This window comes from Oryx dammah, unplaced genomic scaffold (genome assembly GCF_014754425.2).
Source record: "Oryx dammah isolate SB20612 unplaced genomic scaffold, SCBI_Odam_1.1 HiC_scaffold_22, whole genome shotgun sequence".
Classification (NCBI taxonomy): Eukaryota; Metazoa; Chordata; class Mammalia; order Artiodactyla; family Bovidae; genus Oryx; species Oryx dammah.
Window position 1 is genome coordinate 21,720,291 of NW_024070206.1, and position 20,592 is coordinate 21,740,882.

At 41.7% G+C, this 20,592-nt stretch overlaps 1 protein-coding gene across 1 annotated transcript in view; it reads left to right on the plus strand.

Annotated features, from left to right (window-relative positions):
• LAMA1 (laminin subunit alpha 1) overlaps nucleotides 1-20,592 on the plus strand; it is a 125,985-nt gene that overhangs the window by 28,598 nt on the left and 76,795 nt on the right. Inside the window, exons 4-7 of the mRNA XM_040264649.1 lie at nucleotides 14,217-14,459; nucleotides 15,418-15,597; nucleotides 18,091-18,180; nucleotides 19,202-19,319. Coding sequence (XP_040120583.1) covers nucleotides 14,217-14,459; nucleotides 15,418-15,597; nucleotides 18,091-18,180; nucleotides 19,202-19,319 — 631 coding nt within the window. The remainder of the gene's footprint in view (nucleotides 1-14,216; nucleotides 14,460-15,417; nucleotides 15,598-18,090; nucleotides 18,181-19,201; nucleotides 19,320-20,592) is intronic.

Genomic DNA, 20,592 nt, shown 5'->3' on the forward strand with positions numbered 1-20,592 from the left:
TGGCCAAAGAATTGGAGCTTCAACTTCAGCATCAGTCCTTTCAATGAATATTCAGGGTTGATTTCCCTGGTTGACTGGTTTTATCTCCTTGCTGTCCAAGGGATTCTCGAGTTTTCTCCAGCACCACAGTTCAAAAGCATCAATTCTTTGGTGCTCAACTTTCTTTATGGTCCAACTCTCACATCTGCACATGGCTACTGGAAAAACCATAGCTTTGACTATCCGGACCATTGTCGACAAAGTGATGTCTCTGCTTTTTAATACATGAACATAATTGAGGGCATATGTGGAGTTTCCTTTCCTGACAAGATTTATTTTTAAGCTTTATCCAATGTGTGTCATCAGTGGTAGTTTGCCAAATAGTCAAGCGTAACCATTTTTCCAGTTAGCACAACTTAGTTTACCAAAGCTCCCTGCTTTTTCTTTTCCTGATTTAAATGGCAGAGTGTTGGCTGTACTGTTAGTCTTGCTTGCTCTACGGGGCTTCTTAGATCAGCCTTGGGAGGATTTTGGAAAGTGAGTGAAGAGAATTTTGCAGGACTCTGTCAAAATATACTTTCCTATCTCCAACTGTTTTGGCTTCAAAATAAAGCTTTTTTGTATATTTATGGAAAGAAAGGGAGGTCTGTTCTGGAATTATTTCTTCCTGTTATAGTAAAGCTAAAAAAAAAAAGATGTTTTAATTGCTGAAGAAATTTTTCTTTGAAAAATACATTTTGGAATCCATTCTTTTGTTTGCTTTTAACTTTTTTTCCCCTGCTTTTTACTTTGCAATGTATTCAAATGGTAACATCTAACATCTTCATCTTTAAAAGGAAAGCTGTGGCAAAGTGAAAAAGAAAAAAAAAGTAGCTCATGAATACCTCTGCTGTATTTCAAAATGCTTTTAATGCCTTCAATGGACCTCTCTATGCAGAACTTCCTTTATTCTGATATAGAAGCAGAAAATATTTAACGTAAGAAAAAACTTAAACAAAAATCACTTGTGATGCTAACAGCCAGGAATTATCTTGTGATCCATTCCATCATATCTGAGAACACTGTCTATGTTTAATAATTCATGACATCTGCTTCTGAAGGGCTGACATCTCAGGATTCCTTGATGAATCCTGGGATTCAGTGGCCACATCCCTGGAAAGTAATCAACAAACAATTGGTTCCATATAAATGTAGATATGGTCGCTGTGTCTTGAATTGTCATTTAAGGTTGATCTTGGCCTTCAAGGGCTTCTGGTCTAGCAGGGGAGAGAGGCAAGAAAGCAGATGAGTGGTGTGGGGGATGGAGGGTTGAGCAGGCTCGGGGCACAGGCAGGAAGAGCAGCTGAGAGCATCAGAAAGTGAAGGTGTTAGTTCACTCAGTCCTTTCCGACTCTTTGGGACCCCATGAACTGTGGCCCACCAGGCTCTTCTGTCCATGGGATTCTCCAGGCAAGAATACTGGACTGGGTTGCCATTTCCTCCTCCAGAGGATCTTCCTGACCCAGGAATAGAACCCTGGTTTCCCACATTGTAAGCAGATTCTTTACCACCTGAGCCACTTGGGAAGCTTGAGGGTATCAGAGAAACAACCCAAATGCAGGACTGGGTGAGGGAAGGGTGCCCAGGAGTCAGCGGCACAGGAAAGGCCTGTTTATGGTGCTAAAATAGTCCATCCAGTGTGATCATAATGGATATCTTTCATTTTTCTTTTTACTGAGATACATAGTTTACATATGGGCTTCCCTGGTAGCTCAGATGGTAAAGAATCCACCTGCCATGTGGGAGACCCGGGTTCGATCCCTGGGTCGGGAAGATCCCCTGTAGAAGGAAATGGCAATCTAGTCCAGTATTCTTGCGTGGAGAATTCCATGGACACACAGTTTACATATAGTGAGGTGCACATTCAAAAATACAGCTCCGTTTATACACTCACTAACAGTGAATGAAAGGTGTGTCATAACCCCTTAGTAGCGTGGACGCTAACAGTTTCTTTTTTTGTTCTTTGTTTATTAAATAGCAAGGAATTTTCATTCATTTGGATATAATATTTACATTTTGTTACTTTATGGAACACCTATTTGGGAGCACTGAGCTGAATTCAGATGCTTAACAGTTTGTCTGATATTGTTGATCACCTTCTCAGGTGTAAATAATGCCATGTTTATTCATCTCTGCCCAGGCAAATGTTTTGTCAAATGGTGGTGACAGTTTTAGATCCTTGAATATGGTTGTAAGAGGCAGGAAAGAATTTTCAAGTCATAACAAAAGAGAACAAAGTTGAATGAACTCTAAATACCACCCTTTTGAGAGGTGCCAGTTGTCAGGAGAATAGCTATGGTACTTAGGGAAGTACCATAAAGTCAAAAGTCCGATAGTGATACCTGACATCCCTACTCTGCATTTTATAAAATGTTTCCTATTTATTATTTCACACCTATGATGTGAGAAATCTAAAGAACATGTAGTTCATAGTTATATTACTCATTGTGAATAATGCATTGTAGTATAGAGAATACAACTGGATTGATTATTTTAAGCCTGAATCCTGGAAACCATTATATTAAAAAAAATTTTTTTGTTTTATATTGGAGCATAGCTGATTAACAATGCTGTAATAATTCCACCTCATGTGAAGAGTTGACTCATTGGAAAAGACTCTGATGCTGGGAGGGATTGGAGGCAGGAGGAGAAGGGGACGACAGAGGATGAGATGGCTGGATGGCATCACTGACTTCATGGACGTGAGTCTGAGTGAACTCCGGGAGTTGGTGATGGACAGGGAGGCCTGGCGTGCTGTGATTCATGGGGTTGCATAAGAGTCAGACGCGACTGAGAGACTGAACTGAACTGAACTGAATTGAATAATTTCAGGTGCACATCAGAGTGACTCAGCCATATATGTATATACATGCCTCCATTCTCCCCCAAACTCCTCTCCCATCCAGGTTGCCACATAATATTGAGCAGAGTTCTCTGTGCTCCACAGTAAGTCCTTGTTGGTTATTCATTTTAAATACAGCAATATGTTCATGTCCATCTCAAACTCCCTAACTCTCCCTTCCCCACATCCTTCCCTCTGGCAATGAAAAGCTCGGTCTCTAAGTCTGTGAGTCTCTTTCTCTTGATTGTAAGAAATTTAAATCTATTAATCACCAATCAGACTTCCTTGGACTGCAAGGAGATCAAAGCAGTCAATCCTAAAGGAAATCAACCCTGAATATTCATTGGAAGTACTGATGCTGAAGCTGAAGCTCCAAGACTTTGGCCGCCTGATGCAAAGAGATAACTCATTGGAAAAGACCGTGATGCTGAGAAAGATTGACGGCAGGAGGAGAAGGGGTCGACGGAGGATGAGATGGTTGGATGGCATCACCAACTTGATGGATATGAGTTTGAGCAAACTCTGGGAGATGGAGGACAAGAAAGTCTGGCATGCTATAGTCCATGGAGTTGCAAGGAGTCGGACACGACTTAGCGACTGAACAGCAATAAATCACAAAGCGTTACCCTTTTTAGTGCATGGGTGGGGATTAATTCTGGAAGTCGGACTCTGCAAGCGTTGGTCTTAGTGAGATGATGACGCTGCCGAAGTCGTGACAAAGATGGAAACTCTTAGGGACTGAGGCGGCTGCGTGCTTGTGCCAGGGCATGCAGACCTGTTGCTCCTTTGAAATCTGTGCTCAGGTACGTGGAGGCACTGGCTTGCCCTGGCCTGGTGGCCTCCATGCCCTATAAGGTATGGAAATGAAGCCTGGGAAAGCTGGGAGATCAGATTAAAAGCTGCAGATAATTAGCTGGGATGCCCACATACCTGAGAAGCTCAGTGAAGCCTGAAAAGCACTCATCACCTTCTGTGCACCAGCTGCGGTGGCTTATGCTTTCTTAGAGTAGCTGATAGCCACTGCAACAGGTGCAAATGGCCCTGTCCTTTGTTTCGTGTGTGTGTTTTAATTAGGAGACTTCCTTTTCCAGCAAAGTTTTAGATTGGAGAAAAATTGAGTGGAAAGTATGGATTCCCATATACTCCCACATAAGAGTTTTTTTTTTTTTTAATCAAATTTGGGTTATTCTTTATCATTATATTTAACGTGAAATCATAAAGTGACTGAGCTAATGTAGTTTTAATAGTTTCCAAGACCTTTCCTCCGACAAGTAGGTGACTGTTGGGAATTGTCAGTCTTATAATTTAAAATTTTCTCTTTTCTCTACTATTTTATGACATGTAATCAGAAGATATTTATCTTTGTGCTTCATGTGCTAGAAGCACGAGAAAGCCCATGAAATAACTGTTTCTTAGGTTTCCACTGCGGTGGCGACCATTTAGCATCATTTACAACCTCGAACCAGACTCTAGGACCAGGCGAGGAGCAGGACTGCCCAGCGGTCAGCCCAGCATGTAGGAAACATCACCAGGAGGAAAGCCCGCCTCTGAGCTGTGGGTTTCCAATCACGTCATGCAGAAGCCTCCTTTCACAGTCAAACCCTAACGTTTGTCCTCCGATTCTGTATTTTGTGAAGCCATCAGGCCTTGCCAGGGCTTAGTAAGAGCCTGACAGAACCAGGGCTGGGGGAAAGACAGGACTTCATTCTCCCCTCTGAGCTGCTGGCCTGCCCTCCAGACTGCTCGGTGGGCTGCTCCAGACTTGGTTCCTGTTATTTTGGTTCAGTCCCTCAGTCATATCTGATTCTTTGCTGCCCCATGGACTACAACACGCCAGGCTTCCCTGTCCTCCACTGTCTCCCAGAGTTTGCTCAAACTTATGTCTATTGAGTCAGTGATGCCATCCAGCCATCTCATCCTCTGTCGTCCCCTTCTCCTCCTGCCTTCAGTCTTTTGCAGTATCAGGATCTTTTCCAATTTCTAAACAAGGGTTGGTTCCTAATCATTCTCTATTTAGAAATCTTCATTTTCCCCAAAACAGTTGAGTCTTTATATCATTCACTTTTCTCTCCCTAATTTCACATCTTTTTTTCTCTTGTGGTAAAACATACATAACCTAAAATTACCATTTTAACCATTTCTGGGTTCACTGGCATTCACATTGCTATGTAACCGTCACCACCATCTACCTCTGGAACTTTTCATCTTGGCTAACTGAAACTCTGTCCTCATTAAACACTAATCCCTATCCTTCCTTCCCTCCGCAGCCCCAGTTTTCCACAGTTCTAATATTCATTTCCATGAGTTTGATTATTCTCCACAACTCATATGAGGGGAATCATATAGTATCTATCCTTTTGTGTCCAGCTGACTTCATTTAACATAACGTCCTCCAGTTTTATCCATGTTGTAGCGTGTATCAGAATTTCGTTCCCTTTTTAGGCTCAATAATATTCCACTGTATCCCAGAGCTTGTTTAGCCATTTATTTTATTGCTTTTAAAATTTCATTTATTATTTATTTATTTATGGCTGTGCAGGGTCTTCACAGCTGTGTGGGCAGCTCTCCAGTTGTGGTCTACAGGCCCTTCACCATGCTGGCCTTCCTTTTTTTGGAGCACAGGCTCTAGGCTGTGCGGGCTTAATAGTTGTCACACCTGGACTCCAGGGCACAGGCTCAGTAGTTGTGGCACACCAGCTTAGTTGCTCTGTATGGCATGTGGAATCTTCCCAGAGCAGGGATCGAACCCATGTCCCCTGCATTGGCAGGCAGACTCTCCACCACTGAGCCACCAGGGAAGCCCCCGTTTAGCCATTTAGCCATGATTTTTGGAGGAATCACCATATTCTTTTCCGTAATGGCTACATCGATTTACATTCCCACCACATTTTTTAAATAAACAAAAGCCTTCCTGTATAAGACATTTATTTAGCAGTTTTTAAGTGTAACGGTTTGTCAAGTCGATGCCTGAGAAATTCTAGATGTTCCGTGAAGTTAGAGGTTCCTAAAGAAAGACGGGAATCTTCAAATAGGATGTGGACCAAGGTTCCACGTACTGAGTGAAATCTTGCAGAAACAAAAGAATGCTTTCTAATCTCTCTAGGGCCAATACTGTAAGCGATTCAGCTAGATTTAGGGACCAAAGGAAAGAAGCACATAATCATTGTGTCCAGAGGCTGTAAATGTGTAACTCAAAGGTTAATGTTTAATGGACTCGGTCAGGTGCAGATTCACACAATTTCTCTAGACGACATTGCCAGTTGGATTTCTGAGGCTTAATGATTAGGGGCCCCTTTTACTTTTAGGGAGTGATGGACTGTTTTCCCACGATGAGGGCTGAGCAGAGGGCTGTGGGGCTGTCTGCTTCTAACTTGCTGAATCTCCTGGGCACCAGAGGTCAGCGTGAGGACCAGGAGAGGAAGTGAAAGGAAGTTTTCAAGTGTCTTCAGCCAGAAATTCTCCGGGACTGAGGACAGAAGAGGGGAGTGGTGGCTTTGAGGCCACACGAGGGAGGCTTGTCCTGTCTTCCTGAGGTGTCTGGCCAAAGCTGGAAAAGCTTATTGGGCCTCCACGTTTTTCTTTCTCACTCACATTAGATCTTTAGGAAAACTCTTTAAGACTCACTGGCTTTTTCTCTACTTTAGTCTTGATCTTTGCTTTGTCACCACCACCATCTCTCCCGACTTCCTAGCACCAGCATCCAGTTCCATCTTCTCTTCGTCCCTGGTGATCTCGTAACTCTCCCTGGTGCAGGGTACTCAAAGGGGCAAGAACTTTGAACGTTCTGCAAAGAGCCCTGTCCTGTCTGCTCCCCTCCCGTCTCAACACTCAGGCCAGCTGGGCCTCCCGTTGTGTCCCACCTCCGTGCTCTGGCCTTGTAGGGTCCCAGCTTCCTGTCCCCCAGCAGCTCTCCCTCCTCCCCTAGATGTCTCCCTCTCTTTCCAGAGATCCTTCAGAGAAACCTTCCCTGACCCTACCGCTTCTCCAGACGAGGGTGCCCCCCCAGACATCCTGATCACCTTCTGCCCTTCTTCTGGGGCCCTGGCCCACCTGTCTGCCCATCAGGGCATCCAGGCCATAGTGATGACTGTGTCCCCCGCTTCAGCGCTGTCTTCATGGCCCCTGACACAGTCCTGTTACTAATACGGAGCAGACGTTCAATCAGTATCTCCAGTGAAAGGGTGTTAGAAGCATCCTTTGCTCTCAGCCTCCTGTGTCCTGGGGAGGGTGTTGGTGGCGAGGGGTGGGGACATCTCTGACAGCAGCAGCTCTGCCTTCCCACCCCTTCCCAGGAGAGGGGCTGTTGTTTTTCTAACGGGGAGCCAAGCTGACCCATCCCTCTGGGCTCCATCTGGCTCTGCGCTTCTCCTCCTGGACAGGCTGTTCTCAGGAGGCACAGCTCCTGACCCCAGGACAAGGCCACCAAGCAGTCGGGCATGTGTCTCTTAGCCTGTGATGCCAGAGGCTGAGCATTGGGCTGGCCTCTGCAGCCACCTTCTAGGCCACCACCTCCAGCTCTGCTTTTTCCTGGATCATCCCTGACCTCCTCCGGTCTCCATGACGGATTCCTGAGCCTGCTTCCACGGTCGGGAGGGAAGGAGGGACTGGTATTGACCGCCCACTCTGTTCCAACATGAACAAGTGGCACTGCGTCTGGGGGAGAAAGTCCAGTGTAATTTCAAAGGCTGAGATGTTCCTGGGTGAAAACCTGTGTCCCTAGGTGATGGGTGGTCAGGAGTCTGGGGACAGGAAAGGTGCTTTTTAGGTTTCTCAGGTCCTAGAAGGGTTGGTACCTGCATTTCCCACATGGGTTTATCTCATTCTTGGGCTCAGCTGTCACCCGGCACCTCCAGGTGGGGAAAAGTAGTGAAGATCTCCACAAAGAGTATTTGGGGACCTTCCTGGCTGTGCTTTTGAGGTTGTTCCAGTTCATCTTTCACAAAACTTAGCCAGATCTTCCCAGAATGCTTGGAGAAATTAAATGCTAGGAGCATTTCTACAGAGAGATCTATGAGACAAGGGATGGAAACCAGCCTAGTACTTCCAGTTTTGATTCTTCAAGCGGCTCAACATGTATCCTTGGAAATAATCCCCTGAGTCATCCTGAGATGGAACCAGGGGCTCGTGAACCCTGGGACTCCTTACCAGTGGGCTTTTAGAAAGAGCTTTCTTAGTTGATGAAAAACAGAACTTCTCCTGCAGGGGTTTAATTACCCCTTTCCCATCCCCAGGTAACTGGCCCCGGTTCCCTTTTAATTCTGCAATGGGCCCCTCTCTCTGCCCTTCCTTCCTTGCTCATCAGCTTTCTCACCCTGGCTTTTCCTGTGTCTATGTGGAGAATCTGAACTTGGTTCCAGAATAAGCCAACCTTGATTTTCTGAGACAGGAAGCTTAAGAATTTTCAGAAGAGAAACCTATTTGATCTACATTTGCCACTATAAGTAGCTAGTCCCTCCTCACCTCCATAAAAAGAAAAAACAAGAAGAAAAGAAAGATGGGAAAAGACAGTGGATTCTAACCTGTTTACCCTGCACTTCTAAGGACAGCAGCAGATTTAAAGAGCAACAAACCTCTTTTATTTCACACTTCTCTTCTCATTCATGAAGTCAAGTCCTTTTGTCTGGTCATTTTGGGTACTGGTCCTAAAATGAGGCAATAGGAGTATAACAGTCATTAGCATCAAATAGAAATGATATTTTAAGATCACTGTCCATTAGAGATTTACCTAAAATGTGAATCCCGTGGATTCTCCATACCAAGTAAAGGTCCAAGACCCAAACTCTTCTCATTCTGCCGAGTGTTTGATGCTGTTTCATATCTTTATCAATTGACAAGCTACTTCGGGATACATACTCTGTAAAACCAGAAGGGAATCATAGCTGCGTTAGTAATTAGCCTTCTGGTAAATAATTGCTTCTTTATTCTTAAGTAATAAATATTAGCTCAAATGATCACTCTGAATTTTATTTTCTGATAATATCCAAGGAAATACACTTTTACAAAGCACAGATTCACCAGCTTTATAAGAATAGTTGAGCAGTTGTCATACTCAGTCACTCAGTTGCTCAGTCGTGGCTGACTCTTTTGCAACTCCATGGGCTATAGCCTGCCAGGCTCCTCTGTCCTTGGGATTCTCCAGGCAAGAATACTGGAGTGGGTTGCCATTTCCTTCTCCGGGGAATCTTCCCGACCCAAAGATTGAACCCGTGTGTCCTGCATTGGCCGGTGGATTCTTTACCACTGTGCTACCTGGGAAGTGCCAGTTGAACAGTATGACTGAACTCTCTCTTTTCTAAAATGTAATTTGACTACAAAACTAAATCTCTTTTGGACTTCACTGGTGGTCCAGTGGTTAAGAATGAACGTGGCAATGAAGACCCAATGCAGCCAAAAATAAATAAAATGAATGAAAATTTACAAAACAAACAAACAAAAAACTTAAAAAAAATCTAAATCTCTTTTGCCTATGAAAAGGTCATTCCCACTGGGTGAGAGAAAACAATCCTCCATCCACTGTTTCACTATGGCCTGGGAGGCAGGTACGTGCTTGTGGGCAGAATTTCCAGCCGGGGTCCCGTGTGGCATCTGGGCCCCTGCAGCTACACAGCTGAGCTTTCCGGGGAGCAGAGACGCTTGGCTTCCCCAGCACATGTGAAGCTGAGCCCTGACGCTGGAGAATTAGGCTCCGTGTATTGTTCTTATCTGTGTGCCTGAGGTGGATTTAATGCATTAAAGATTGAGGCCACATGAAAGTTCCTGTCTGGATTCCTGTGTCGAAAGCGGTGTTGGGTGCGCATGCACTTTATTTATGTGGCACTGTTTATGTGCATTCCAGCGATCATTAACAAAGGCCGCTTGGTGGAAAACCCTGATGAAAGTGGATTTGAAAGTGGCTGTATCAGCTACAGGTTTTGGCAAGACCTCAGTGACGCTGAATGTAGTGAAAGCCCTGTGTCATCAATTTGTGTTCAGCCAACCTTATATGGAGAGACAAGGCAGTTCGGTCAACCATGCTAAAGAGCAGCAACAGAAATATCATGGATTTCATTTGGGCAAAGGTTCTATATATTAACAAAGAAGCCCTCACTTTTTTTTTTTTTACATTTGGTGCTAAGACTTGTTTGTCAGCACACAACGGGTGAATTAGACAAGCTTGTGTTCATTTGCTTAGGGCTGCTATAGCCCATACGGAAGACCTCGGGGTTTAAACAGCAGAAATGTGTTAGCAGAGTTCTGGGAACTGGAAGTTCAAGATCAAGGTGCTTGCAGGGTCAGTTCCGTCTGAGACCTCGGCTCTTGGCTTGCAGGTGGCCATCTTTTCACTGTGTCCTCACAGGGTTGACCCTCCATCTGTGTGTATGGGTCCTAATCTTCTCTTCTTAAAAGTACAACAGTCAGACAGGCTTATGACCTCCCTTGACCTTGATTAACTCTTTAAACACCTCTATCCAGATACAGTCTCATTCTGAGGTACTAGGGGTTAGGACTTCAGCATTTGGATTTTGGGGAGACATTTCTGCCAGTAACGTGATTTAACATATTGCATCTAGATGCTTCATAGCCCCCTCTTCCACTTTTGCAGATTTACATCTCATAATCTCTTTTTTGGTTTGTTTCCCAGTCTCCAGTTGGGGAACTACTCAGAGATTGTGAGAACAACGCCCAGCGTCATATCTGAAGGCCTTGATCAAGATACTTAAACAATTTGTCCTAAAGTTTTCCCAGTACGTTTGTTCTTCCACTGGATATCATTTTGTGACATGTGACTGACCTCTCTGTCTAAAAGCCAACAAGGGTTTGATGAAAGTACAAGAACATGGTATTGAAACAGTTGCTGCTGGTTGAGGTCAGATATATGGAAAACTGGGTTGGTGCTCACTTGTTGCTCAGCTCAGGGTTTCATTCTCTTCCCTTGCAACCTATAGAAGTGTGGTTTACATTTCAGTACCTGTGAGATCCTGGGAAGATTACTTAATCTATCTATGCCTCAGTTTCCTCATCTGAAGTAGCGGGAGTAACAGTACATATTTCATGAGAAGAATATAGTTAGAAAGGTTTGAAGTGCTAGTAATTCTAATAAAGCACTTAACTTGTTCTCAGCCACAGCAAGTACTGTGGCTGAGCAGCTAAAGAATCTGCCTACAATGCAGGAGACACAGGAAACTCAGGTTTGATTCCTGGGTCAGGAAAATCCCCTGGAAAAGAAATGGCAACCCACTCCAGTATTCTTGCCTGGAGAATTTCATGGATAGAGCAGCCTGACAGGCTATAGTCCATGGGTCTCAAAGAGTCCGACACAACTAAGCAACTGAGCAAACAAAATATAGTAAATAAAAAAGCATATAAATGATAGAATTTATGAATTACAAAATTGGGGAAAGGTTTAAAAAAAAATCTCCCCCAAAGAAAAAACCATGTCATTATGTTCATAGGAAAATTTTCTTGAGATGTTTATGCTCCAGCAGAATAGCCTTTGCCTTATTTTAATTATTGTAAGTGATTTAAATTGATGAAGATGGTTCTAGATTTTTAAACATGGAATTCAGTTCTGGATACAAGCAGTTCTTGATTTTCCTCATTACTGAAATCCAAAAACATTATTTTGCTTTTAATATGCTTTAGAAACAGGGGTTGTGCTTTATTGGGGGACGTTTCTTGTAGGTGACCAAAGTTATTGTAATGAGGTAGAATTGGCCTTCCCAGGGAATAGTTCAGTAGATAAAAGTAAAATATTTTGGTTTATGGTGAGTTAATTTTGAGGAATTGTGTTCCTGGAATTGGTGAGGGCTAAGAGGAGAGTGAAAATTTTGATTTTAAGCGACTGAACTGAACTGAACTGAAGATGGGGAGAGGCTTAAGACAAAAAACAGAAAACCAACAAGCCCAGAGGTCATATATAGTTGGACTCATCCAGTACGTAGCCTTTTTAGACTGGCTTCTTTCACTTAGCAATATGCATTTAAGGTTCCTGTATGTCTGTTTGTCTTCTTGTGACCTTAGAGCTCAATTTTTAAAATTATTATTACTGAATAATATTCTGTTGTATGGACATCACACTTCCTTTATCCATTCACCTGTGGAAGTTTTCAACTCCTTTGGGTAAATACCAAGGAGCATGATTGTTAGATTGTATGGTTCAGTTCAGTTCAGTTCAGTCACTCAGTCATGTCCGACTTTTTGAGATCCCATGAATCACAGCACACCAGGCCTCCCTGTCCATCACCAACTCCCAGAGTTCACTGAAACTCACATCCATCAAGTGGGTGATGCCATCCAGCCATCTCATCCTCTGCCATCCCCTTCTCCTGCCCCCAATCCCTCCCAGCATCACAGTCTTTTCCAGTGAGTCAACTCTTCTCATGAGGTAGCCAAAGTACTGGAGTTTCAGCCTCAGCATCAGTCCTTCCAATGAACACCCAGGACTGATCTCCTTTAGGATGGACTGGTTGGATCTCCTTGCAGTCCAGGGGACTCTCAAGAGTCTTCTCCAACACCACAGTTCAAAAGTATCAATTCTTCGGTGCTCAGCTTTCTTCACAGTCCAACTCATAGCCGTGACTAGATGGACCTTTTTTGGCAAAGTAATGTCTCTGCTTTTCAATATGCTGTCTAGGTTGGTAATAACTTTCTTTCCAAGGAGTAAGTGTCTTTTAATTTCATGGCAGCAATCACCATCTGCAGTGATTTTGGAGCCCAAAAAAATAAAGTCTGACACTGTTTCCACTGTTTCCCCATCTATTTCCCATGAAGTGATGGGACCAGATGCCATGATCTTCGTTTTCTGAATGTTGAGCTTTAAGCCAACTTTTTCACTCTCCACTTTCACTTTCATCAAGAGGCTTTTTAGTTCCTCTTCACTTTCTGCCATAAGGATGGTGTCATCTGCATATCTGAGGTTATTGATATTTTTCCTGGCAGTCTTGATTCCAGCTTGTGCTTCTTCCAGCCCAGCATTTCTCATGATGTACTCTGCATATAAGTTAAATAAGCAGGGTGACAATATACAGCCGTGACGTACTCTTTTTCCTATTTGGAACCAGTCTGTTGTTCCATGTCCAGTTCTAACTGTTGCTTCCTGACCTGCATACAGATTTCTCAAGAGGCAGGTCAGGTGGTCTGGTATTCCCATCTCTTTCAGAATTTTCCACAGTTTATTGTGATCCATACAGTCAAAGGCTTTGGCATAGTCAATAAAGCAGAAATAGATGTTTTCTGGAACTCTCTTGCTTTTTCGATGATCCAGCGGATGTTGGCAATTTGATCTCTGGTTCCTCTGCCTTTTCTAAAACCAGCTTGAACATCTGGAAGTTCACGGTTCACGTATTGCTGAAGCCTGGCTTGGAGAATTTTGAGCATTACTTTACTAGTGTGTGAGATGAGTGCAATTGTGTGGTAGTTTGAGCATTCTTTGGCATTGCCTTTCTTTTGGATTGGAATGAAAACTGCCCTTTTCCAGTCCTGTGGCCACTGCTGAGTTATCCAAATTTGCTGGCATATTGAGTGCAGCACTTTCACAGCATCATCTTCCAGGATTTGAAATAGCTCAACTGGAATTCCATCACCTCCACTAGCTTTGTTTGTAGTGATGCTTTCTAAGACCCACTTGACTTCACATTCCAGGATGTCTGGCTCTAGGTGAGAGTGATCACACCATTGTATGGTTAGATCATATTTAATTTCGTAAGAAATCACCAAACTATCTTCTGAAGTAGCTGTAGCATTTTGCATTTCCACTAGCTCTGAACGAGAGTTCCTGTCACTCCACAACCTCACCAGCATTTCGTGTTGTTAGTGGTCTGGATTGTAACCGTTGTGATAGGTGTGTAGTAAGTTAACTTTTTTTTCTCATGTTCAGATGTGTTATCTCCAAATCAATGTATGAGAAATACATTTAACACTACTATTAATGAAATATATTGCAGCTATGACCATTAAGAATCCTGCTGGAAAAAGACACTGAAAACAAGAAAACAGACACTTATTAACATTATTGGGAATTCCCTAGTGGTCCAGTGGTTAAGACTTCATGCTGCCATGCAGGGTGCACAGGTTGCACGTCTGATGGGGAAACTAGATCCCACATGGTACATAGCACACTCAAAATATATTTTAAAAATTACACTGCTAATAACAATAATACAGATTCACTTGTGAACAGTTTGAGTATATTTTGAAAGCAAATGCCACCAGCAAAACATTTACAAGATACATCTCTGATGAACACTTATGAGCAGTTATCTTCAAAAGGAGTAAAAGACACTGGAAGTCATCATATGCAGTGCTCTCAAGAGGCACTTTGGTTTCTGAGCACTTGTTACTGATTATTGATTGAGACTTTTCAATGGCTTTGTTCCAGGTCTTCCAGGTCGCTTATGTCATCATCAAGGCAGCTAATGCCCCTCGGCCTGGAAACTGGATTTTGGAACGTTCTGTGGATGGTGTCGAGTTCAGCCCCTGGCAGTACTATGCGGTCAGTGACACGGAATGTTTGACGCATTACAACATCACTCCGAGACGGGGGCCGCCCACCTACAGGGCGGATGACGAAGTCATCTGCACCTCCTATTACTCCAGACTGGTGCCGCTTGAGCACGGAGAGGTAAGGCGCCCCCTACCGGCTGGGAGGTCTGTTTTTCCCCACCTCCAATGACAACACAGCTGTCATAGGAGCCAAAGTGGAGGACTCCAAATAGATCTCTCCTGGTGCAGATCACAGAGATCTTTAACTGTTGAGATGCTGGAGCTGAGGTATCATTGCCTGCTGTCTACTGATGCTTCATGATGCCCCGGACACATGTTACTTTAGTGATTTCTTCCCTTCAAGGAGGTCCCTCAACTTCACTCTGCTGTGATTTACTAATTCATCAGGTCCTCCCTGGAGGATCCTTCCCATGACACCAGGGCAACAATATTTCTTGATAGAGCTCCCGGTTTTCTCCAGGAAGTTCTCGCTCTCCCTGGGGATGTTGTGGGTTGGATATGGTTGATGAAGTGTTCCAGTTCCGTGCTCTACATGCCCAGACTGCACACACATTAAATCAGGGTGTGATCAAAAATTAGCCATGCCTTGATAGAATGCCTTAATGAGCTAAAACCACAAAAACCCTCCAAAAAAAAAGTGCTTTTTCACACAGGAACTCTGCAGCAGGCCCTGCATTGTTTCAAGAGCAGAGATGAGTTGAGAGAGTGGGAGTTACAAAGCTCCCAGGCACCTTTTCCCACTCTCCTCAGTCTATCCTTGACATTTAGACTCTGGTTCACAGATGCCTGCGGATCCATGTTAAAATGCTCTCATCACACCAGGAGAAGTGTTCTTGTTTAAAGGTTTCCTGCAATCCCTGAGACACTAGAATGAATGACTTTAATAAACTGAACTTGGGTTGTGATCATTGCTGTTCACAAGCGTCAGTGAATATTAGATTCCTATAAGAACCTAGTTATTTAGTTTGATTTTAGATAATATCTGTAAAGATTATGTCCTGAATTTGAACCATTAGAGTTATATTTTTTTGAATGCTTAAAATGGATATTTCTTTATTTTAATGTTTTATCTTTAGATTCACACATCGTTAATCAACGGCAGACCAAGCTCTGACGATCTTTCACCCAAGTTACTGGATTTCACTTCTGCACGATACATCCGCCTGCGTTTACAGCGCATCCGAACCCTCAACGCCGATCTTATGACCCTCAGCCACCGGGACCCTAAAGATCTGGACCCTATCGTCACCAGACGAGTAAGTCTGGCCAGGCTCCTGACCTATGGAAAAACTTTATGTCATTTAAGGGAAATAGACATTTCTTCCCTGGTTGGCCTTTTTTCTTATTTTTGTTGACATTAAATACCACCTTTAAGTGAGGTAGAAGTTCTGATGTGGTGTCCTCAGGCCCCCTTGTCTCCACTCATCTGCTGACATCGTCTTGCAGGGGATGTGGTGGCCATTTCTTCATTCCGATCTGGCTCCACGACTGACCAAGCAAGTGAGAGTTGTTGGGTTTTGTTTTTTTTCACTTAAAAGTTTAAACTTTGAGATATACGTATAGTAAATGTACAAGGTTCATAGGGACAGACATTTTCAAACCCCTTGGATAAAGTAGGAGTGGGACGACCAAGTTATAGGATAGCTGTATGTTTAATTTTGGGGAATCTGCTGAGACATCAGAAGCAGCTGTGCCATTCTGCAGCGGTGTGTGAGGGCTCTGGGTACAGCACACACGTCCACACTGGGGTGTCGGTCACTGTCACCTCAGCCGTGCCGACGTGCATGGAGGAGTATCTCCTTGGGTATTAATTTGTATCTCCCTGAGAATTATGTTGTGTGTGCTTATTTGTATCTGATCACATTTTTATCCATCTTTAAACTGGGTTAGCTGTCTTTTTATTCCTGAGTTATAAATTATATATCTTGTGTACAAGTCCTTTGTCTGATGTGTCTCTACTGAAAATCCATTCTCCATCCTCTGTCTCTTGCTTATCCACTTTCTTAACTGACTTTTGATGAGTAGAAGTTTTAATTTTGATAAAATGCAATTTATTATTTTTTCCTCAGAATTAATCTTTCTATTCCTCTCTGAAAAATACTTGTTTACCCCAAGTTTACAAAAATATTTTCTGATGCTTTTTTGTAATAGTTTTATAGTTTTAGTTTTCACATCTATTATCTATTCTTCATTTTTTATTTGGTGTAAGGTAGAAGCTATTTATTCTCCATGTGCACCTACAATTGTTCCACATGACTTGTTGAAAATATATGCATTGTTTTTTTCTTTAAATTATTTTGTGGCCTGTTGAAAATTACTTGACCTTATTATTGTGGATGCATTTCTGGACACTGAACTGTTCTAATGATCTATTTGTCTATCCGTATGCCAGTAAAGGTCTTTCTCCATTACTGTAGAAAGTCTTGAAGTCAGGTACTGTAACAGTCCACTTCAATTCTTTTCCAGGATTGGTTAGGCTGTTCCAAGTTCACTGTGTTTCCTTATGAGTTTTAGAATCAGTTTGTAAATTTCTGCCCAAAAAGAAAGAAAGAAAGCCTGCTGAGACCCTCACTGGGAGTCCATTGATTCCATAGATCAAATAGATCAATTTAGGAGGAATTTTGGAAGACATTTTGATAGTATTGGGTCATCCAGTTCACAAATGTGCTATACGTCTCCACTTACGTCTGACTTCTTTCACTCCTCTTGGCATTGATCTGTTGTTTATTGTCCATTTTCTGTTCAGTTTATTTTTAAGTATTTCATGTTTTTGAATGTTTGTGTTAATGGCTTGCTTTCTAAAATTTCTTTTCCATTTGTTCATTCTAGTATATAGACGTGTAATTCATTTTTGTTCATCCCAATTTACAAATTCTTGTAGCTTTTGACAGATTTTCTATGCACACAATCATTTTATCTACAAATAATGACAGTTCAGTCTTACTGTGCCCTCTATTTGCCTTTGACTCCCTTTTTCTTGCATTATTGAACTGTATGGGCTACTAAAATGTTGATTAGAAATGGTGAGAGCTGATTCTAGGAGGAAAGTGCTTAACCTTCCACGGTTTGATCCAGGTTTTCCATAGACGCACCTTTATTAGTCTGAAGAAGCTTGCTTCTGCTTCTGGTTTGCTGAGTTTTTTGAATGATGGTGTTGCCTTCTTTAAAATGCTTTTTCTGCATCTAATGAAAGGATCTTAGTTTTTCTCCTTTATTCTGTTAATATGGTGATTCACATTTATTGATTTTTACATGTTAAATTAACTCTGCACCCTTAGGATAAGTCCTACTTGGTCATGAGTTATCATTTTTATATAGTGAAAAAGTGAAAGTCGCTCAGTCATCTATGACTCTTTGCAACTCCATGGACTTCTCTAGTCCATGGAATTCTCTAGGCCAGAATACTGGAGTGGGTAGTTTATATAGGGCTGTATTCAATTTAGGAATATTTTTAGAGTTTTCAGTAGCCTAGGTTTCGAATATGACTGCCTCAGTTTATGATGCAGCCAAGTTGGGAAATTCTTTTTCAACTCCTTTGGTTTCTGTTGATGAGATAATTTGAACATTATTTACTTCAATTGAACATAAATATTTTATTTATATTTATTTGTGCATGAAATATGATTTAAAAGGTATATGTGTATTTTTGATTACTGATAGCAACTGAGATATTTGTTTGAATGTCAACATTTTCTTTGCACTGAAATAGAAGAGGTTTTAAACTTTTTTTAAACTTTCTTTTTCCTTAGTATTATTATTCAATAAAAGACATTTCTGTTGGAGGAATGTGTATCTGTTACGGCCATGCTAGTAGCTGCCCATGGGATGAAGCTACAAAGGTGAGTAGTAGTATTTCACATTTTACTAAAACTTCAGAAGTTGTAGCTATAATGTTGGCATTGCACTTTCTATTTAAGGCAAGTGTTGAAAGTTTTAAAATCATGCCACAAAAAAAGAACTTTTCAGATAATTTAACTGGTTTAATTTTTTAAAGAGTTTAGTTTTGCTTTGGTTGAAGAATACGTTTTAATTAAATCTTTCTAGGAATTATTTTTGTTGCAAAACAAGATATAATATTTGCCATTTTAACCTTTAACTGTAAAATAGTGTCCAATCCAGTGGCCTTTTGAATTTTAAAGCTCTTTTCTGTAATATAGTAAGTGAAAATCATGTGCCATTAGAAATTATGCTTATGTTTTTAAGAGTCCCTTCCTCTTTCCTTTCTGTGGTGCTAAATCAAGATAAAGTTTTCCTGTTTTAGCATCATATTAAGTGAAGAAGAAGACATTCTCTTTTCTTCTTCTCTTAAACAACTTACATGGAATAACTTTTTATTTTTTCCAAATCTTTGTTATAATTTAACTCCTGAATAGGATTATTCTCTTATTAATGCTGAAAAATATAGAAATGAATATTAAGAAAGTTATTCAGGAACTTCTCTGGTGGTCCAGTGGGTAAGATTCTGTGCTCCCAATGTAGGGGGCCCAGGTTTGATCCCCGATCAGGGAACTAGATACTGAATTCTACAACTAAGAACTGATGCAGCCAAAATAAATTTTTTTTTTTTTAAAGAAAGTTGCTCTTAGGAGCTTCCAAACCTTTCAAGTCAACATATCTCTTTTGAAAAGTTTTTGTTAGTTAACCCATGTTAGTTTGTTTTATTTCTTCTCAATACTGCATGTAACCAGGTTCTATGTTTATTTTTATCTTTAAAAATGAAATACCAATTTGCTTATATCGTATATCCTCAACTGCAAACCCTTGCTATATATTTGACTGTGATGAATTTTTCTTGAAATAAACTTAAGAAAAGCATGCAGATCAATTTTCAGATGCAGTTTTATGTTCGTTATCGTCTAGAAATTCCAGTGTCAGTGTGAACATAACACGTGTGGGGACAGATGCAATCGATGCTGTCCTGGGTACCACCAGCAGCCTTGGAGACCTGGCACTGTTTCTTCCGGGAACACGTGTGAAGGTGAGGCCGATCAGAGGTGCAAGAATGTGAAGTCTTCCCCCTTTGTCTCCTTCAGTTTACAGTGACTTCATATTTATAGTGTGTAATGGTTAGGAAAAGACCCCGATGCTGGGAAAGATTGAGGACAGGAGAAGAGGGTGACAGAGGATGAGATAGTTGAATTGTATCACCGACTCAATAGACATGAACAACCCCAGGGAGATGGTGAAGAACAGGGCAGCCTGCTCTGTTGCAGTCTGGAGGGTTGCAAAGAGTCAGACACGACTTAGCAACTGAACAACAATAAAATGGTTTTCTTAGATACTCAAGTAATTCCCAAAGCTGCAGACTACTGTCTTAAGACATGAAGGATTGGGACCTGATATATCATTATGATTTACTGTTTATTTGATTTCCCTTACCATGTATTCATTTATTCTGTATTAATTTGGATTTAGATTTTAAATAGACAATATATTCAAAAGGTTCCAATATCTACAATATAGTAAAGCATACTTATATATTTCTATCTCCACCCTTCTCACTTTTTTATTTCTAGTAGGTTCTTCCTGAAATGTTTATGCAAGTAAAGCATGTTAACACCTTACACAATTTGTGCATAGAATCTAATGTACTGTGCATGTTGATCTGTGCATTGCTTTTATATTTAACAATATATCTTAAAGAAAATCTTTCCACATTAACGGTATAAAATGCTGCTTTAAAAATATTTGCACTGGGGAAATTTCTCTGCTGGTCCAGTGGCAAAGACTCTGCATTCCCACTTCAGGGGACTCAGGTTCGATCCCTGATCAGGGAAATAGATCCCACATGCTGCAATGAAGACCTGTTGCAGCCAAATTAATTAATTAATTTTTAAAAATAGTTGCATTGAACTCCATTATATAGATGTAACATTATCAAAGCATATACTTACCTATAGTATTTTGTTTGTTATCAGAGATGGTTAGATAGCATCACCCACTCAATGGACAGTTTGAGCAAACCTCAGGAGATAGTGAAGGACAGAGGAACCTGGCTGGCATGCTGGGGTCTATGGGAGTCACAATGAGTCACACACAACTTAGCGACTGAACAACAACAGCAAGTCTTCTGTTAACACAGGCAGTGGTACAGTGATTCACCTTCGTCACTGACAAGTGAGCAGGTACTTCTGCAGAATGTGATCCCAGGAAAGAGGTTGATGGATCCAGTGGAGGTGCAAACTCATAATTCAGATAGCTATTCCCCAACGCCTCCAAAAGGTGGCCCATGTCCTACTAGAATGACTTAC